This window comes from Meriones unguiculatus, chromosome 5 (assembly GCF_030254825.1).
Source record: "Meriones unguiculatus strain TT.TT164.6M chromosome 5, Bangor_MerUng_6.1, whole genome shotgun sequence".
Taxonomy (NCBI): Eukaryota; Metazoa; Chordata; class Mammalia; order Rodentia; family Muridae; genus Meriones; species Meriones unguiculatus.
Genome location: NC_083353.1, coordinates 48,925,290 through 48,947,112, shown reverse-complemented (window position 1 = coordinate 48,947,112; position 21,823 = coordinate 48,925,290). Strand labels below are relative to the sequence as shown.

Sequence of the window (21,823 nt, the reverse complement as noted above, 5' to 3'; positions counted from 1 at the left end):
CTGTCGAGTTTCCATGTTTCCTTGACTACTAAAGAAACATACAGAGAAATGTTGTTGTTATTAAAAACAAAATCCCAAGCGTTCAATTATTACCTATTAGGATCCAGATGCTGGGGTGAAAGCTTGCTAGCTCAGAGAGGCAGAGAAAGACCTTCCTGCTCAGCTGATCTTCCTACTCAGCTCACGTCCCAGAAGGAAGCACCTTCTTCTCCACACTGTCTTAAATTCCCTTCACCTCAAGCCCCTCTTTCCTGTTAACTTCCTGTCAGCTGGATTTTTACTCCACCTCTTGACCTGGGGTTAACTTTACTTAATCCTGTGTACAGAAAGCTCTTAGATTAAAGGTGTGTTTGAGGGCTGAGCCACACCAAACAAGAAACTTTTTGCACTCTCACAATAGGATCAAATATCCTGCATCAGAGAAACACAAAACTGCCTAACACTTCAACTGCCTGCAGGAGTGTGTCAGTCTCTCAGGAACTGAAGGTGCTTAGTGTCCCAGGAGCCATGAACCCTAACTTAAGAACCCCTATGCCGCTCAAGGCAGCCAGGCCAGGCCAACTAAATGGTTCCCTGCAAAGATCCTGTCCCACAGAGAGTGAAATGTACGATCTGAGCTTAACCTCTTACCTCCACATATATGTCCTTACACACACTCACACACACACACAGAGATGATGAAATGTATAAATAAGGTGGGTGATGACAGAGGAAGACAGTTAACAATCATTTCTGGCCTCCACATATACACACTTGCACATGTACATACATACATATGTACTAACCCACACAAATGTGTAAGTATGCCACACTCATCACACTCAAAGAAAATTTAAATGCCAGTATAAGGAGCCTAACTCTTTGCAGAACTCTCTGATTCAGGGAACTGAAAAGATAGATACATAGGAACCTGGCTGTCTTTTACCAGGTAGGAAGTACCCCAGATAACACAGGGGCAACCAAGGACTGGAGAGTGAGGATGAGGGACCCCTAAAGAGCCAGTGCTGGAGAGTGAGCATCAACAGCAGGCTGAACTGGCAGTAAAGAATGAACATGTCACTCCACAGGGACAGACAGAATGACCGCACACAGTAAGTGAGGGAGAAGAGGAAATCTTCCTACAAAGAATTTAATTATTGTGCATAGGTGATTCCTCTCAGGGGCATGAAGCTTGAAAGCTTGGGCCTTCTGTTTATGGTGTTGGGCAGGCATGGTGACTGGCTTCCAAAGAACAAAGGAGGAAGAGGTAGAATGTGCAACCATGGAGGATGAACCAGGCAAGGCAACCTTGACCAAGGGATGACCACAAAGATGGCATGTGGCCCTCACATATTCTCTCCTTAGACCACTTGGGGTGGGGTGGAAAGACTTCCTCTGTGCATCCCACAGGTGGTCTGTGCACTGGAGTCAGCATAGCAGGAGCCCAAATGAGTGTGCAAGGTCACTGTAGCCACAGTTCCCCCTTCCTCCCTTCTGCCCACACCAAAACACACCTCAGCTCAGGCTCTCAGGTTCCCTGCAGTGGGATGCTGGAATAAGGAGAAAATTCATCAGCTTGGGCTGATCAAGAGAACTGGGGAGAGTGAAGGCCTGGCCCCCTTTCACTGTGGCACTGGGCTTTGAGCTATTAAAAATCACTGCTTTTGACAAGTTTTACAGTTCTCAGCTCTTGTGAATTCTTGAAGGAGGCTGGGAAAGGGCGAAGAGCATTCCTTCATAGTACTTACTGGACTCTGCCTGGATGTTCTGAGCAGAAGGTAACTCAGTCAAACAACCTGTGCAGACACCAACTATAACATGTCTGTGTACATTGTGCACGTGCGTGTATGAACTTACTGGGTGTCCTGTACAGCTACTAACTTCCAGGCTGAGAGTTCTGAGAGGGAAACAGAATCTGATCCACCCTAAGATCCAGACCCTCCTGAGATCAGACTGACTGCAGACTTAAGGCTGGCAGATTGGTGCTAGGCCAGGCTAGTCTCCCATTTGCAACTTCTGTATGGGTCCAGGGGGAGGCATTTCCCACCTCCCTCCCTGCTCCCCCACTATGACCAAGTGAGTGTTACATCTTCAAGCAAACCAAGCTATCAACACCTCAGGACTATGCTTGGCTTGGTGCTTTGTCGCCACCTGCAGGAAGCAGAAGAGAAGGCCACCTCAGTCCCAGGGCAGCATTAACAGTCCCAGGGCAGCAATAGCCACGCCCCCAAACTCCCCTGGGCTCACTGGACCCCGCCCCCTGGGTCTCAATCAGGGCTCCAACATCAATTATCTCTGTGGTCTTAGCAAAGTTATTCGCTCTATTCTCCTGCTCAAACCTGAAGGACATGGCTCTAACTTCCTTAGGTGGCTGTGAAGGCTGAGGTGCTGTCTCCTGCTGCCACATTAAGGCCGCCTGTGCCTCTGCAAAGTGAGGTTGTGAGATCCACTGCTGCCTCATGGGGCAATCCTTATGTACAAAATCCTGTTCAAGGCTCTTCTTGTTGTCAGGTCCCCTTGATAGGCTGTCGTTTCCCACTTGTATTTGGTGGTGGGTGTGATTGTAGGAAAACACATATTGGGGGGGATTTTCCTGAAATACCTAGAGCTGCTGGGAGCCCTGAGTTGGGTAAATGAATGGGTGAAGAAGAGATACACTACCCCACGGTGCAGTGTCAGGGAAATCACAGGAGGTGATTAAGTCTTTTCTGGAAGTTGCCTTCTGCACTTCCCTTTCAGGTGCTCAGGTGATCTCACTTGTATGCTGCTCTCTGGTGTCACTGTGTGGTATGAGGAGGAATCAGCACAAGGACCTGACAGGCTTCATTGCTTAGGATTAAAGGTGTATACTAAGAGTGTGTCTGTATTCCAGCCAGATGGATTAAGTGTGTACTGGGAAGAACAAGATGGCGGTGCCAGGAGAACACTACATCTGAGAAGTAGGACAATATTTTCTGTACAGTAACCAAGAGACTGAACTTTGGGCCCTAAAACAACAGTGATTGTGTTTCCCAGGTAAGAGGAAACCCCCATAATATGTGAATCATTCGGGTCCACTCTCAGGTCACCCAGCCAGAACCCTACAGAGATCCCAGGTCACACAAGCACTAGGTCGCCGGACCAGAGCCAGCGTGTCCTGATCACCTTCCCAGGCTGAATGGGTGTACAATAACATCAGAGACTGAGAGTCCCAGTCTAGAGAAAAACCCATGGGGAAGGAGGAAACAGGGATGGCCATGGGCCACCCACTCTCTCCCTGGAAAAGTTCTTGCAGAATGGCGGGTGTGCCCCCAGCACTGAACTGGGCTCCAGCCACCAGCACAGAGACTGGCTGCCCACCCAGCTCTGTGTCACAGACAGACAGAGCTGTGTGACACAGGGCAACAGGGACTGGCAGTCCCTGTCGGGAAAAATCCTCACAGGGAACGAAGCAAATGGGGTCAGACTTAGTATATCCATGGAAAAGGTCCCACAGACCAGCCCAAACCACAGACCTGCTGTGCACCAGCTAGCCTGCTGCTACCAGGAGAGCTGTACTCACCTGCCACAGATTACCACTTGCATACTGGGACAAACAGCCTCAACCTCAGATCTATAGAAGCCTGGGATCTCCGAGATCAACCCCCAGATACTGCTCCAAGGGGCAACCAGTTATCCCTCACATAACTGACCAAACCACAGGACACCCAGGTTACAGCAGCAGCTCACTAAATTTACAGCAGAAAACGCAGAAGCAGGGCAGCTGTCTCCTCTCTGGGTGAGAGGAGAGCCCCCTCGACTAACAAAAACCACAGTTAATACTCAGGTCTCTACATCTGAGGTGAGCTATGGCAACTCCCGAAAAACACTAGCCATACAGTGACCATACCCAAAGTGCTGAGGAGGCTTCCTTCAGGAAAATCCATCTTCCTGCCAAGGGGATTCTGTAAACCACAGGATTACAGGAACCACCAGATTCTCACACCCAACAGCTAAGATAGCCCAATGGGTAGAGGCCAGCATTAAAGCTCAACCAACTTAAGACAGAGCAATATGGCATCTCCAGAACCCAGTTATCCAGGAGCAAGTAGCCCTGGACACCCCAGTTTTATTGAAATTCAAGAAGATGACCTAACATCTATGCTCATGAAGAGGATAATAGAAGAAAAAAAAATAAAATGTGTAAAGACCTGGAGGAAGATAAACTGAAACAGATTATGGCCAGGAGTAAGAAATACAGGAATTTGCAGCCAAACAGTTTGTGGACTTTAGAGAGGAAAGACTTAAATCACTGAAAGAAATAAAAGAAACAGAGGAATGTTCAAACAACTGAAGGAATTGAAGGAAAAACAGGAAAATACACAGTCAGATAGGTGAAGGAAATCAACAAAATGGCTCAAGATTTGAAGATAGAATTGGAAAAATTAAAGAAAACACAAATGGAGGAAATTGTGGAAAGAAAGAACTTAGGGAAGAAAACAGGAACCACAGAGGTTAGCATAAACAATAGAATACAAGAGATGGAAGAAAGAATCTCAGGTGGGGAAGATACAATGGAAGAAATCAATATATCTGTCAAAGAAAATGTTAAATCTAAAAAATTCCTTACACACACAGTCCAAGAAATTCAAGACAGCATAAAAAGACAAAGCCTAAGAATAATAGCTGTAGAGGAAAAAGATTTCCTGCTCCAAGGCCCAGAAAATATTTTCAACAAAATCATTGAAGAAAGTTTTCCCAACTTAAAGGAGAGGCCAATAAGAATACAAGAGCCCTACAGAACACCCAATAAATTAGACCAGAAAAGAAAATATTCCCACCACATAATAATCAAAACAATAAGGATACAGAACTAAGAAAAAATACTAAAAGCTGCAAGGGAAAAAGGCCAAGTAACATATAATGGCAAACCCATTAGAATCACACCTGACTTCTCAACAGAAACTATGGAAGGCAGAAGGGCCTGGACTGATATCATGCACACCCTAAGAGAACATAGATGTCAGCCCAGGCTACTATACCCAGCAAAACTCTCAGTCCTCATAGATGAAGAAAACAAGATATTCAATGACAAAAACAAATTTCAACAATACCTACACACAAATGCAGCATTAAAGAAGACACTACAAGAAAAAATACAACTCAAGAAACCTACCTATTTTCAAGAAAACACAGGAAATAATTAACCTCACTACAGTAAAACAGAAAGCAACCAAGTACACAAACCTATGACCACAGCCACCATCAAAATAAAAAGATCTAACAGCCACTGATCATTAATCTCTCTCAACATCAGTGGACTCAATTCTCCAATAAAAAGACACAGACTAATAGAATGGATACGTAAACAAAACCCAGGAAGCTGTTGCATACAAGAAACACACCTAAGTCACAATGATAGACCTGAGGGTAAAGTGCTGGAAGACTGCTTTCCAAGCAAATGGACACAAGAAGCAAGCTGGAGTAGCCATTCAAATGTCTGATAAAATAGGCTTTCAACCAACATCAATAAAAAGAGATGGGGAAGGACACTTCATACTCATCAAGGGAAAATTCCACCAGAAAGACATCACAATCCTGAACTTCTATGCCCCAAATACAAGGGCACCCACATTTGCAAAAGATACATTGATAAAACTCAAACGACATAAAGATCCCCACACATTATTATTGGGAGACTTCAACACCACACTCTCAACAAAGGACAGATCAACAAAACAGAAATTAAACAAAGAAACAATGTCTCTAACAGAGGACATGAATCAAATGGACCTAACAGACACTTACAGAACCTTACACCCAAACACAAAAGAATTTACCTCCTTCTCAGCACCTCATGGAACCTTCTCAAAAATAGACCATATGGTTGGTCACAAAGCAAGCCTCAACAGATACAAGAAGATGGAAATAATTCTTTGTATCTTATCTGATCACCATGGAATAAACCTGGACCTCAACAACAACAGAAATAGCAAAAATCCTACACACACATGGAAACTGAGCAACTTGCTACTCAATGAGAGCTGGGTAAGGGAAGAAATAAAGAAAGAAATTAATGTCTTCCTAGACTTCAATGAAAATGAAGCCACAACATATCCAAACTTATGGGACACAATGAAAGCAGTGCTAAGAGGAAAGTTCATAGAACTAAGAGCCTTCAAGAAGAAATTTGAGACAACTCATTCAAGCAACTTAATGTCTCACCTACAAATCCTAGAAAAAAAAAGCAGACACATCAAAAAGGACTAGATGGCTGGAAATAATCAAAGTCAGGACAGAAATAAATCAATTAGAAACAAATAAAACTATTCAAAAAATCGATGGAACCAAGAGCTGGTACTTTGAGAAAATCAACAAGATAGACAAACCCTTAGCCAAGCTAACTAAAAGGCAGAGAGACACCATCCAAATCAACAAAATCAGAAATGAAAAGCTATAGACACTGTGGAAATCCAAACAGCCATTAGGACTTAATAGACTTCAAAAGTGGATATGCCACAAAATTTGAAAATCAAAATGAAATGGAAAATTTTCTTGATCAATTCCACTTAACAAAGCTGAATCAAGAGTAGGTAAATCAACTAAATAGTCCTATATCTCCCAAGGAAATAGAAGTTGTCATCAAGAGTATCTCATCCAAAAAAAGCCAGGACCAGATGGTTTCAGGGCAGAATTCTACCAGACCTTCAAAGAAGAGTTAACTCCAATTCTCTTCAAACTATTCCACAAAATAGAAACAGAAAAACACTACCAAACTCATTCTATGAAGCCACAGTCACCTTGGTATCTAAACCTTACAAAGACCCCCCCCAAAAAAAAAGAGAATTTTCAGGCCAATCTCCCTTATGAACACTGATGCAAAAATACTCAACAAGATACTTGCAAACTGAATACAAGAACATATCAAAGATATCATCTACTATGACAAAGTGGGCTTCATCACAGGTATGCAGGGGTGGTCCAATACATGGAAATCCTTCAATGTGATCCACCAAAATAACAAACTGAAAGAAAAAAACCACATATAACCTCCTTACATGTTTAAAAGTCATTTGACAAAATCCAGCATCCATTCATGTTTAAAGTATTGGAGAGATCAGAGATAAAAGGCACATACCTAAACATGGTAAAGGCAATATACAGCAAGCTTAGAGCCAACAACAAGCTAAATGGAGAGAAACTTAAAGTCATTCCACTGAAATCAGGGACAAGGCAAGGCTTCCCACTCTCTCCATATCTCTTCAACATAGTTCTGGATGTCCTTGCTAGAGCAATAAGACAGTTGAAGGAGATAAAGGGGAAACAATTTGGAAAGGAAGAAGGAGAATTATCACTATTTGCAGATGATATGATAGTATACTTGAGTGACCCCTAAAATTCTACCAGGGAACTCTTACAGCTGATAAACACCTTCATCAACGTGGCCAGATACAAAATTAACTCAAAAAAAAAAAAAAAAAAAAAGAGTAGCCCTTCTGTATACAAAAGATAAAAGGGCTGAGAAAAAAAAATTAGGGAAACAACACCCTTCACAATAGCCACAAATTACATAAAGTACCTTGGTGTAACCCTAAACAAGCAAGTCATATCTTGTATGAAAAAAAAAATAAGTCTCTGATGAAAGAATTAGAAGAAGATATCAGAAGATGGAAATATCTCCCATGCTCATGGCTTGGCAGGAATAACATAGTAAAAATGGCCATCTTACCAAAAGCAATCTACAGATTCAATGCAATTCCCATCAAATTACCAACACAATTCTTTACAGACCTGGAAAGAAAAATTCTCAACTTCATATGGAATAACAAGAAACCCAGAATTGCTAAAGCAATCCTCTACAATAAAAGATCTTCTGGAGGTATCTCCATCCCTGATATTAAGCTCTACTATAGAGCAACAGTAATAAAAACTGCATGGTACTGGCATAGAAACAGAATGGTGGATCAATGGATACAAACTGAAGACCCAGAAAAAAACCCAGACACTTATGAACAACTCATCTTTGAAAAAGATGCCAAAACCATACAATGGAAAAAAGGTAGCATCTTCAACAAATGGTGCTGGTCTAACTGGATGTTTACATGTAGAAAAATGCACATAGATCTATACTCATCACCAAGCACAAAATTAAATTCCAAGTGGATCAAAGACCTCAACATAAAACCAGACACATTAAATCGGTTAGAAGAAAAAGTGGGGAAGACCCTAGAAGTCATTAATAGAGGACACAATTTCCTGAACAGAACAACAACAACACGGGCTCTAAGAGCAACAATCAATAAATGGGACCTCATGAAACTGAAAAGCTTCTGTAAAGCAAAGGACACCATCACCAAAACAAAATTAATTCCTACAGATTGGGAGAGAATCTTCACTAACCTTTTTTTTTTTCTGACAGAGGACTAATATCCAATATTAGTATATAAAGAACTAAAAAAGCTGAAAAGCAACAAACTAAGTAATCCAATTAAAAACTGGGGAACAGAGCTAAACAGAATTCTCTGTAGAGGAATATTGAATGGCAGAAAAACAAAGAAATGCTCAACCTCATTACCCATAAAGGAAATGCAAATCAAAACGATGCTGAGATTTCACCTTACACACATCAGAATGGCCAAGATCAAAAACTCAAGTGACATCACATTCTGGAGAGGTTGAGGAGCAAGGGGAACCCTCCTCCACTGCTCATGGGAATGTAAATTTGTACAACAACTCTGGAAATCAATCTGGCGCTTTCTCAGACAAATAGGAATAGCATTCCTCAGATCTAGCCATAGCACTCCTAGACATATTTGCAAAAGAGGCTCAAGTACACAATAAGGACATTTGCTCAACCATGTTTGTAGCAGCTTTATTTGTAATAGCCAGAACCTGGAAACAATCCAGATGTCTCTCAACTGAAGAATGGATACAGAAATTGTGGTACGTCTATACAATGGAATATTACTCAGCAATGAAAAATAAGGAAATCCTGAAATTTGCAGGTAAATGGTGGCAACTGGAAAGGATCATCCTGAGTGATCTGTCCCAGAAGCGGAAAGACACACAGGGTATATACTCACTCGTATAGACATATAATATAGGACAATCCTACTAAAATCTGTACATATAAAGAAGTCCGTACAAAAGCGAGGACTCTGACTAAAATGCTCAATCCCCATCCTAAAAGGCAAAGAGGATGGACATCAGAAGAAAAAGAAAACAGGAAACAAGTTAGGAGCCTGCCACAGAGGGCCTATGAAAGGCTCTGCCCTGCAGACTAGCAAAGCAGGTGCTAAGACTTATGGCTAACTGTTGGGCAGAGAGCATGGAATCTTATGAAAGAAGTGGGAAATAGTAAGATCTGGAGAGGACAGGAGCTCCACAAGGAGAGCAACAGAACCAGAAACTTTGAACAGAGGTTTCTTTCCAGATACTCCTACTTCAACCAAGTACCATGCATGGAGATAACCTAGAACAACTGCACAGATATAGCCCATGGCAGTTCAGTGTCCAAGTGGGTTCCATAGTAATCAGAAGAAGGACTGTCTCTGACATGAACTGATTGACCTGCTCTTTGATCACCTTCTCCTGAGGAGGGAGCAGCCTTACCAGGCCACAGAAGATGACAATGCAGCCACTCCTGATGAGATCTGATAGACTAAGATCAGAAGGAAGGAGAGGGGGACCTCGCCTATCAGTGGATTTGAGGAGGTGCATCCATGAAGAAGGGGGAGGGAAGGTGGGATTAGGAGGGGAGGAGGGTGGAGTTCATGGGGGGATACAAAGTGAATAAAGTGTAATTAATAAAACTTAAAAAAAAAGGGTGTGTACTAAGAGTGTGTCTGAATTTCAGCCAGATCACACAGACCTAGGTCTTCGGATGTGATCTCTTGCCAGAGTAGCCATTTTGCTAGATTAAAATTAACCTTCAACTGGGTGACTTTTATGTGTGATTTATACTTAGTTTCACAGTTTAACTTCATAAGAAACACCATCTAGAAAGTCTTGGTGAAGAGTTTAAATTAGCCTGGGTATTGTTAGCCTAAGTATAACTCCATTATAAAATAAAGAGCCATCTTGACTGGGAGCTGAATTCAGGTACCAGGAAATATCACAAAATGTGCGCCTGTCAGAAAACAAAGTTAACTCTCCCAGCACCATCTCTAGGAAATATCACAGAATAAACACTTCATAGAAAATAGAGACAATCTCCCTTGCAATAATCAATGGGAATCGGTTGAGAATCTGGTGGGAAAATTCTCCCCAATGTTTCAGATATAGATTAAATGAATTGCCATTGTAATCATATGTCTTAGGCAATTGTTCCTCAGAGAGGCATATACCTTAGGTAATTGTGATTCAGAAAAGGTCACCTCACCCATCTAACTTTTACCTAATCCTGTAACATCAAGGCATATGCCCTGTTTGCTGTCATAGAAACATGTGCTTCCCTGTTTACTGTCATGAAAACTCCCTGATCAAAGACTTTCCCTAAAAACCCTTGCTCACTCAGGGTTCCAGGTCACACTTCTCTGCTGCTGCATCAGTGAGACTCAGTTCCAAGTTTGATTGCTCTCATAATAAAGCTCTCTTGCTATTGTACCGAGTTGTCTCCTGGGGGCTCTGGGGATCCCCTGAACCTGGCATTACATTTGGAGTCTGGTCCAGGGTGCCTCAGGACCTCTAGGACTCCTGACCCAGAGAACTTAATCCCATGGGTAAATGTCTTTTGTGTTGTCTGTCTGCTTAAAGTGTTTGTTTCTGTTCATTGATCTGAAAAGCCTCGATGTGTTGTAGAGGCAGCCAAAAGTGGAGAAGAGAGACCTGTTGAGGTCCAGGGCCTCAGGGGTCAAAAAGACATTTTGGGCCTTGTAAGTTTCTGCCTCCCTGGAAGTCTTGGGATAGGGAAATGAGAGTGAGGATTGGTTTTCATAGACTTTCTGGCACTTCTGTGGCAGAGAAGTACAGGAAATGACAGGTTTTTGGTTTTATTTGTTTCTGTGTAGGATTAATTTTCTTTTTCTTGTTGTTGTGCCAGGAGTTACTTTTGTATTTTTGTGATTGATTGCTTGTGGTCTTGCATTTGCCTTTGAAGCCATAGCTCTTCTTGCTTTAGTGATTTTAGATATTAGCCCAGGTATAGGTTGTGAGTTGTTGCCTTTAGTTTGGTTTTTATCTGGGATGGCTGGTTCTTTTTTGTGTATGTGTCATTTACTATTTGTTGAAATTGCTCTCCTTACTTCTTTTGTGTTATCCTGAATTCTTTTTATGTAAAGACTGGCTGATGATATGGGACAGAATATTTCCAAACCCCTTGACTTGGTTCTGACACATTTTTAGAGAAGTTAAGACTAGAGCTCATGGTCTTACAGTTGATGTGAGGAGAGGAAAAATGATGACTTTTTGTAGCTCAATATGGCCCACCTTTAATGTGGGCTGGCCAGCAGAATGAACTTTCCACCCTTACCACCATCCTTGCAGTGGAAAATGGGGTTTTTCAGAAAACATGTGGGTACCCAGACCAATTGCCATATATTGTAGTCTGGAAAGACCTAATGATTCATCCACCTCCATGAATTAAGCCCTTTCTGACCCCCACTAACAATCCTCCTTCCACAGCCTCTCCAAAACCAGAGGCCACTGCCCTGGCTCCCTCATATCTCCTTTACTCTATTTTTCAGGATGAGACTCCCATGGAAATAATTTTCCAACCCCTCCTCCTCACATTCCTCAGACAGCTCCAGCCCTTTATCCAGGTTGGAACCACCATCTGTCCCAGCACCAAAAACCCAGAGTCTCTTGGCAGCCTCTTTCTCTGGGGAACCAGATAACTGGAGAACTCAGAATGCCAAGTTCTCTGACAATTCTAAGGATTTGATTGATCTCTTTGAAACTGTTCTTTTCACCCACCAGCCAACCTGGGATGATTTCAGCAGCTTTTAAAAGTTTTGTCTGCCATAGAGGAGTGCGGACATATTATTTCAGAAATCCAAAAAATGTCCCAGATACTACAGGAGTTGAAACCACACATGAAGGCCATATTGATGATTAGTTTCCTACAAGAGGCTCAATTGGGATTACAACACTGCTGCAGATAAGGAACATCTCCAAGTCTATTGTCAGGCCCTGTTGGCAGGTCTCAAGGCTGCCACAAGGCAGCCCGATAATTTGGCCAAGGTATATGATGTCAGACAGGGAATGGATGAAAATCCAGCTTCCTTCCTGGAAAGAAGTAATGACATCTTTCGCAGATATACACATGGAGATCCAGAAAAATCTGAACATACAGGCACGGTTGCTTTGGCTTTCATTAACCAGTCTGCTCCAGACATAAAAAGAAATTGCAGAAACAGGAAAGAATAGGACAGACGACATTGCAAGATTTAGTCCAGGTAGCTGAGAGAGTGTACAATAACAGGGACAGTTCTGAGAAAAAGCAGTTGAAGTCAGGAAAGACTTTGAACTGGGATCTGGCAAGTGTCCTATTGGACAACAATGTTTCATACCGCAGAGAAAGAAAGCACCAACTTCACTGGCTAGCCCAAGGCAAAGGACCTGAAGGACAATGCAAACCACCACTGTAAAAACCAGTGCACATAATGCAAGGAGGAAGGTCATTGGGTCAGATATTGCCACAAAAAGGGACCCAGGAATCAGAATAAGTTCCTGGCTCTGGAGGATCAGCATTTGTGTTGAAGGTAAGTCAGAATGTAGCTAAGTTTATTGGGGCAGATTGGACATTGCATTGTGCATATAGCCACCAAAGTTCAGGACAGGTAGAGAGGATGAACAAAACATCTAAAGAGACCTTGATGAAAATGACCTTGGAGACTGGCACTGACTGGGTGATGTTCCTCCCCTTTGCCCTTTATAGGGTTGGGAATTCCCCTTACCAGCTAAGTTTAACTCCCTTTGAGATTATATATAAGATGCCAGCCCCTATAGTGCCCAGTCTTAAGAATGATGCTACTTCTGAAGTAGATTAAAACAGATATTGATTATCGCCATGCCTGGTACGTGGTTGGAATATGAGTCTCTGGAAAGACCCCTGTGTTCAAATTTTCTGGTTCTGTTGCTCTCCTTGTGGGGTTCCTGTCCTCTCCAGATCTTACTAATTCTCACTTCTTACACAAGATTCCATGCACTCTGCCCAACAGTTGGCCATAAGTGTCAGTGTCTCCTTTGATAGTCTGCAGGGCAGAGCCTTTCAGAGGCCCTCTGTGGCAGGTTCCTAGGTTGTTTACTGTTTTCTTCTTCTAGGAGATAACCTAGAACCCCTGCACAGATGTACCCCATGACAATTTAGTGTCCAGAGGGTTCCATAGTAATGGGAAGAGGCATTGACTCTGACATAATCTGATTGGCCTCCTCTTTGAACACATCTCCCTGAGGGGGGAGTAGTCTTTCCAGACCACAAAAGATGATAATGCAGCCACTCCTGTTGAGATCTGATAGACTAAGATCAGAAGGAAGGAGAGGAGGACCTCCCCTATCAGTGGACTTGGAGAGGAGCATTCGTGAAGAAAGGGGAGGGAGGGTTGGACTGGGAGGTGAGGTGGGCGGGACTTATGGGGGGATACAAAGTGAATAAAGTGTAATTAATAAAATAAAATTTTAAAAATGATAAAAAACAGGTTTTGAGAAATATTTAAGGCTTCTGTGCAAGCAGACAGCTCTTAAAGTGTCAACAGCAGCTTCTCAGGGAAGAAAGCTGCAAGCCTCTATGGTCATAAAATAGTATTCAACCGGGAGCAAGACGTTCCTCCGTTGAAATTACAGCTAAAGGGGGTAAAAAATTAGTTTTATAACTTTGTGTGTTTGTTTTAAATATGTAAGTTTACTATATTCTATGTATATTTTGATGTTTGATTATTGATTATTAAATGTACTAAGACTTTACATAATTTTGGTCCTGTATTAAAAACCAGGTTTATAAAAATAATAATGTTTAAAAGTACATTTATATAAAATATTAAAACTGCATCTCCGTGTGTTTGATTACAAGAACTTTTCTTACTGGCAGCCAACATCAAAATAATGTAGTTGGTATTGATTTTAAAAGTACTGAATAGTTTGCATTGATAAAATCTGGTTTTTAATTTTAAAATTATGGTTATATTTTGTGACTTCATTTCTAAAAAGGATACCTTATTTTGATATTGCAAAAACTGATGTTAAAAAATATGTTCAAGGTTATGAAATATTTTAAAGTTTATCAGGTATTTTAGACAATGGCTGTGGGCATTCTAACAGAGAACTTGAAACAATTACTCAGTCCTTTGGGGGAAGACAAAAGACTTTGGTATTTATTTTGTTAGTTTTACCAAATGAAACCAAGCCATATGATTTGAGCCAATTAAGAAAATTGCAGTTTTAATAATGTATTATGTCAAAATGATAAAATAATAAAAAAGTTCTGATGAAAATTTTATATGGTCTGAAAATCAAGAAATATGTCGGTTGAATCAAAAAACAAAGCTGAGAAAAGTCTAACTTGAAGATACACAGAATGTTAGAGAAGATATAAACTGTATTTGCTTTGTGTATTTTTTTGTTGTTGTTTTGTTTTTGTTTTTACACCTGCAAGCATGATTTGAGAAAGAACTGTAAGATATGTTGCTCTTCATTTCAAAGGCTGGTGATTCTTCAATGAAATTGTTTTCTTATGCTCTTTCACCCAGGTTTATACAATGTAATGTTCAAGTCATTGTTAATTAGTATAAAAATGTATGCCTGGTTACCAGTTCCTGTATAAATGATTTAATGCTGTTTCTTCCTGGCTGATAGGTTTGATATGGCCAGAACTGTCCATCTCTGCTAAGGTTGCCAGTTATGTTTAGTTCTCGATTTAGGGCTAAATGAAACTTGTGTCCTTTGTGCTTTTTTGCTGCTCAGTCTTAATGCAGTATGTTGGGATGAGCAAGATTTGCTGCCCCTTCTATATATTGTATCTGATCAAAAGTTTTGCTTTGATTCTAGTTCAGAAAGGTATTTGAAGTTATGCTATAAGAATCAGTTTTATCTAGTCTTCTGTTTATGTTTTTGAAGTTAAGCTTAGGATGGGTAATTATAAAGTTTGCCTATAGAGATTTACTTGAGATGAATATGGCTCTAAAACATTTATTTAAAGAATATGCCAGAATTAGAGATTATGACATTCTATTTCATAGGATGCAATTTAAAATTGATAATTGAGAGAGATGAAGAATAATTCAGATATCCTGGCCCACAAGCTTGTCAGAGATCTGATGAATATGGCATTTTAACATTTGTAAGATTATTTTGACACAGATTTCTAAAATCCTGACAGTAGCTCCCCCAAGGTCTCCAAGAAGATTTGGACACACTGCAACTCTGTATTATGGTATGCTAACCACTGGGCCAGACTGCCCCAACTGGCCCAATGCTAGGGCCCAGCCTAAACTATGGACAAAACTGTGGACACCTGAAGAGTCAATGTTTCACATTGCTAAGGGCGAGGTGAGGCCATTCTCTTCCCTCTCATTATCTGGGCCTGGTTGCTGGACTTCCCTGCTCATGATGCCATAAGACCACAGGACCCAGGGACAGCTGACTGGAGTGATTCACTGACTAGCTTTCACTGTCATTTGGATTGGTACATATTTATCCTTCTCAGGTCTCTGATTACATTGATGGCTAAGCTAAGCTAATGGTAGTCTTTGCAGCTAAAGACCAGATAGTTAGATCCAGTGTTAGTTTATTGGTTAATTTATTACTTAGTTAAAATTACCAGGTACTAGGTTTTCTATTTAAAAAAGGGTTGCCATGTCTACAGGCTCCATCTTCATTATTTATGTCTTATGATGAATGGCTGGATAGAAAGATAATAGAGTTTATGTAGGGTTTGAGGATATAGGAGTTTAGGTTTTGAGAATCTAGAGAATGTTGTTTGGTGTGGAAAAATGTTTCAGGGTTGATAAATGCAAGAAACATTGGAGGGTGTAAGGAGGTGTTTTAAGGTATATGAATGTGGAGTGTAATGATTTGAGGCATATTAAAAACGGGAGATATGTCAGATTTCTCTCCTCTCTCTGCTATTGTTGTGCCTATGATGTTATAAGGTTTCAGAAGTCCAGAGTTTTGACATTGACCAATAGAGTTCTGATATGTTGATGAAACACTGATTGCTTATTACCCAGTCTTAAGCTTGAGATTTTAATTACCTTTTGGTTGTCTTTTGGAGGTAGATTTAGAAGTGTATTTCATCATGCTAAACACGTCTATACAATGTGTATATCTGAGCTTTTACAATGATATTTTTAATATCTGCCATTTCTGAGGTAGACTTTGATATAGGATTTAAGAATATTTTAAATATGTTTCTTCTAGTTGCTTTGTTAAGGAAAGTCCAACCATTCAGAGTTTAATACTAAAGCCATTAATGTATTTCTGCCTAACTTTCCAATGTAACATGGAGATGGGGACTAAAAGTAAATGCTAAGAAAATATGACAAAAAATAGCCAAGCTCTTTGATGGCTGATTACCAACAACAGGGCCCACATTAATTAAAATGTTAAGAGTTTCAGGCCATGGACAACTTAACTTGTTTATAAAGGTCACAAAACAAACAGCTAAGAAAAATTGATACTCATTCCATTGGATGTAGTTTTACCTGTTACTCACAAAATGTTTCAGGAAATCAAAAGGTCATGAGACCTGAATCTGACATAGCTCAAACAGACCTCAGTTGAGTTTTTCCCTGGTCTTGGGATTCCTCATTTTTCCCATTTATTACACAATTTTAACTTCTGTTTCTAGTTTGAATTTGTCTCAGCAGATTTTCACCTGGTTGAGACTGCAAGCTGAGATCTGAACTTGCTGGAAGCTGACATGATTGCTCACAGCCTCCTTGGATGGATCACCTAACCAGACGTTTCTGAGGACTGCCCCACTGTGCAGCCTTTCGCTGGCATTTCAGTCTTCCTAGCCCCTGATGCCAACGGTGCTATTATCATAATTAAAGCATTTTCAGAAGAAGAGACCATCAGCCCAAAATCCCAACAAAAGGCTGAAATGCTAGGTCAAAGGGAGCTCCTTGACATTACCTATTATCTTGGGGACCAGTTTAGCTGGATCAGAAATTAGTGTTGCCATACTAGATGTACAAAGCCAGAATTATAGCATCTCAAAAGCAGAATCTTTTGCTTTTGGTCATTTTTGGATTATGCTTACTTAATAAGTTGTTAGGATATATTAGGCAAAGACTAGGACTATACAGTTGATGATAATGAAAACCCAGTAATGTCAGCTTGGACATGCCCTTGAACTATAAGTGCCCAAGAGTGGCCTATTCAGGTTCATGGAAAGGGAAAAATAAATTGTTTAAGTTAGCCTGGGTATAGTTAGCCTGAGGTTAACTCCATTTTTTGCAATAAAGAGCCATCTTGACTGGGAGCTGAATTCAGGAACCAGGAAACATCACAATATGTCCACCTGGAAGAAAACAAAGTTAACTCTCCTAGCAATAGCCTCCAGGAAAATCACAGAATAAATATTTCATAGAAAATAGAGTCAAACTTCCTGGTAATAATCACTGTGAATCAGTTGAGAATCTGGTGGGAAAATTCTCCCCAATGTTTCAGAATAAAAGAATTAGTAGATTAAAAGAATAGCCATTGTGATCATATGTGTTAGGCAATTGTGCCTAAGAGAAGCATATACCTTAGGCAATTGTGATTCAAAGAAGATCACCTCAACCCTCTTTTACCTAATCCTGTAATGTCAAGGCATATGCCCCCCCATTGCTGTCATAGAAACATGTGACCCCTGTTTGTTGTCATTGAAACCCCCTGATCACAGACTTTCCCTTTAAAAATGCTGCTCACTCAGGGCTCACGGTCCCATTTCTCTGCTGCTGCATCAGTGAGACTTGAGTCCAGAGTATGAATGTTCTCTTAATAAAGCTCTCTGTCTTGTTATTGGGGATCTCTGAGGTTCTCATAAACTTGGCATAACAATAGCACTGGAGCTGAGAGGAGGCTGAGAGCTTTTTAAAATTAAATTCTGTTGCTTTTGAGGAAGGTTCTAATATAGCCCAGGCTGGCCTTACTTCACTGTAGCCAAAGCTGGCAGGCCTGAAGATTGCTCAAAGGCTGAGCACAGGCTGTGATGCAACCTGGATCTCAAAGGTGTGAGGGACCACAAGGGAATGAGAAACAACTGTGATTACTTGAATTGAAGCCATGCGCAGAGAGCTCTTGAAGGGCGGGGTGAACTGTCCTGAGAAACAACCAGCTGTAAACTATCTACAACCAGCTGTAAACTATAGAGCAGACTGATCTGATTTTCAGGTATAAAAACCCTGTGCTTTGCATGTTCAGAGTCATCTCCTGTCTTTGGAGGGGTGACCCTACCTCAATAGCAATAAAACCTCTTGCTTTGGCGTCAAGCTGTGCTCTGTGAGAATTCCTGGGAAGTGTGTGATCCTGAACTCCTGAGCAGTGAGACTCCAGGTCTTACAAGTGGACTTCTCTGCTTGCTCTGAGGACCTGAGATTAAGATGAGGACTATGGGGATTGAGAAAGGAGGAGGGAGGGACCCACATGGGGGGATACAAATTAAATAAAGTATAATGAAGAAAGAATTTTTTAAAAGATGAGGACTATGAGAAAACCCTCATTGTTCAAGAAAATCTGTCATGTGTTAAAACTTGAGAAATCATATTTTGACAATTTTATTCTCATTTTTAAAATTGTATTTTACTTTAGTAGTTTTATTTATTTTTTATTTTGTATGCATGAATGCATGCCTGGTGCCTGCAGGACCAGAAACCATGAGATCCTCTTGAACTGGAGTTACTAAGAGTTGTGAGCCTTCATATGGAGGCTGGGAATTGAACTTTGGTCCTCTGCAAGGACAGCCAGTGTTCTTAACTCCTGAACCATCTCCCCATCCCCATTGTTCACTTTATTATTTCAGGGAAAATATACTTCACTGCTTGGTTAAGGTAACTGAACACATTGTTATTTTGGTAAAGCACAAACAAAACAAGAATTTCCCATCTTCAGCATACTGCTTGGCGTTGATTACATTTTTACAGTCTGCCTCCACCCAGCAAGTCGCCCATGGCCTTCCCTCCTGAGCTGAGGATGAGAGTCTGTTTTTGTTTCCACTCCTGAAAGTTTCCAAGCTCTTCCTGCTCCCAGTAGTCCAGACAGAATTTGTTCTGCCTAGACTCTCATTGCAGTCAGTACAGTGGCTTCATGCCAATCTGTGTGGGACCATGTGCACAATCTCCTTCTCTTTTAAAGCTGGAGTAACAGTCCAGTGCAGAGAAGCTGAACTCTGTTTATCCATCATCAGGACTGCATTTTATACGTAGATTCTCTGTCTGTTTTGGGCTCTGTCTCTCTGTGTCTCTGTCTCTCACTCTGAGTGTGTGTGTGTGTGTGTGTGTGTGTATGCTAAATGATTTGAACATTTCTGGATACTTGATAATTATAATAATAACTATTTACAAACCTCATTTGGCAAAACAGAGATAGCTGAGGGATTTGAATAAACGAAGACTATCATAAGCTGTCACGTATTATAAATGGCTGTGGATAATCCAGACTCTAACAAGACAGTCACTTTATGTCTCCCCAAAAGACACACTGGGAAGTACAAAAGACTCATGTATCTGGCATGTGGTTTGTCTTTTATGTGTAGCATCCACACATCTCATAAGAAATAGGTTTAACAACAGCAAAAAGACAACTCTGTAATTTCGTTTAACCCGAAGCTCATGTAAACTACATTACAATTCATAGCTCTAATGCCAGAATACCGGCTTATCTTAAGGAATCTTACCTATACCCAAGTAATATGATGTTTACCATCCTTCCATACATGGATCTAAAAATGTTAATTATGTGCTTTTCAGTACTGAGAACCAAAACAGGGCTGACTGTGTCATAGCCATGGACTGTGAGAATATGGAAACAAAACAAAATCAGGTCATCATCTATACTTCTTAGGTAGGAGATGACGCTGTCCAAGGTGTACATCACCATAAAGGAACTCATGATGCAAAGGATGGTCCGTGTGGCTCTTTGTTCTGCAGATAGTCTGAGGAAAAGGCTGGCACTGTGGAGAAGCTGGGACTGGTTCTTATGTCTTATAGGAAAGTCACCATGTACCCACTGGAGAGGGTCATAAGACCTACAAAGATGACATCCGTGGAGGTCAACAATATAAAAAATGTGTGATGGACAGAGTAGCTCATGGGCACAACACACCAAGATTGACTGACTTATATAAAGCCAGGTGAGGTCAGATTAGCGTTGCAGTTATGTATGTTATAAGGGGACTGCTAATGGATGAATAAAAGATACTCAGGAAAAGAAGGCAACCTAGCATGTGGTGTGGAGATTTACATTTGAATTTTGCTAGATGGGAACTTCTGGGACTGAGGGTGATGGCCTGGAGAATGCTGAGCAGGCTAGTGGCACAAAGAGAGAGGCTCCTAAAAGACCTGTACAAGAACATGACAAATTTGCATGTGGAATCACTCCATCTCTTCCCTGGCATAAAAATGTCTGAAGCTACTAAACTCACGACTAGCAGCATCAGTATGTGGATTAGGGCCAAGAGACTGATGGGCAGATCAGTGAGTCTGGGCCTCTGCCCACGAATAAACATGAGGATGTGGAAGAGAAGAAGGAAGCTGTTGCCTGAGAGCCCAATCCCAGCTCCAGCATAAATGGTGTTTCTTACCTTGGTGTTACCTGACAGTTTGTTGATTTTGTTCATTTTAAGGCTGAAAGAAGCAGGTAGCAACTGTGAGGGGAGAACAGCAAGAAGATTTCTATCACCAATCTAGCCTTGATCATCAGCTGCAGACAATGGCAGCTCCACTCTCCTTGGAAAGATGTTTATTTCACAGCTCTGCCTTATTCCGCTTAAGAGTGCCTTCATCTCAAAGTGCCCAGAAGGGATGCCCACTCTCTCCATTGTTCTGACACTTATTGCCCCATCCAGATAGAAGCTTTCTCCCACATTACAATTGTCATGTGTCAAGAAAATATTTCTTTTCCTACTGTTTCCTTTTTGAGGTTTCCTTAGGCAAAAGCAATGTCTTACTTGTCTTTCATCTGCATCATGTTGATTGCCAGACACAGAGCAGCTCTGCAGGTTTTGGTGAAGTTCCATGAAGATTGCAAGAAAATAGAAATAAGATCCTCAGATGAAGCTGTGCCCTTGTCTTAAACAGGCCCAGAGTCATTTTATTCCAATCTCTTTGTTCTGCTCATTTACTTCAGACCTTGTGCTCTTCATGTGGATGTGCAGGGAGCATTAGGAGTGGAAATTCTGAATCCAGACTCCTTCACATCATACTCACTCCTGCCATATCCTGTGTGTGACCCTGAGCAGTCTGGGACTAAGCTACAGCATTAGAACATATGACATCTGTGTGCCTGGGTCAGGGAGATGTGTAAGAAGATGAAGTCTACATACCAAGAATGTCGGTGTTCCCTGTACAGGGCGAACTCTTGGAAGTGTAGGCTGCTGGCTTTATTCTCATGAAGGTTCCTTATGTTTGTGACTTGGAATAGTTAATACAGATTTAAAAAAAAAACTGTTTGGTTTCTCCCAGCCCAAATCAGAGAAGGGTAAGCATGAACACAATAGACTTCCCAAGCAATCCTTTCCAGAGCATCCTGGTAGCATTTTAGTCCTTCTCTGTGAATCTCACATTGTAACTTCATCTGAGGTATGTGCTGATGTTACAACAAACAAAAGCCTCCATGAGAAGTGTTCAGTTATCAGAGGCTGCCAGGAATGTGGTCTACGTTTTGTCTCTTTCCGCATTTGAAAGCAAAACAATTAATAAGAATTATAGTTTCAATAGATTGAGGGCCATTCCCATTGTAAGGTTTT

The 21,823-nt window shown here is 41.1% G+C and overlaps 1 protein-coding gene across 1 annotated transcript in view; it reads right to left on the bottom strand.

The window, feature by feature from the left end:
* Nucleotides 1-21,823, bottom strand: part of LOC110543173 (vomeronasal type-1 receptor A11-like) — a gene marked incomplete at its 5' end in the record, with an annotated part of 34,753 nt that overhangs the window by 4,322 nt on the left and 8,608 nt on the right. The window contains one exon of the mRNA XM_060383401.1: nt 19,754-19,798. Coding sequence (XP_060239384.1) covers nt 19,754-19,798 — 45 coding nt within the window. The remainder of the gene's footprint in view (nt 1-19,753; nt 19,799-21,823) is intronic.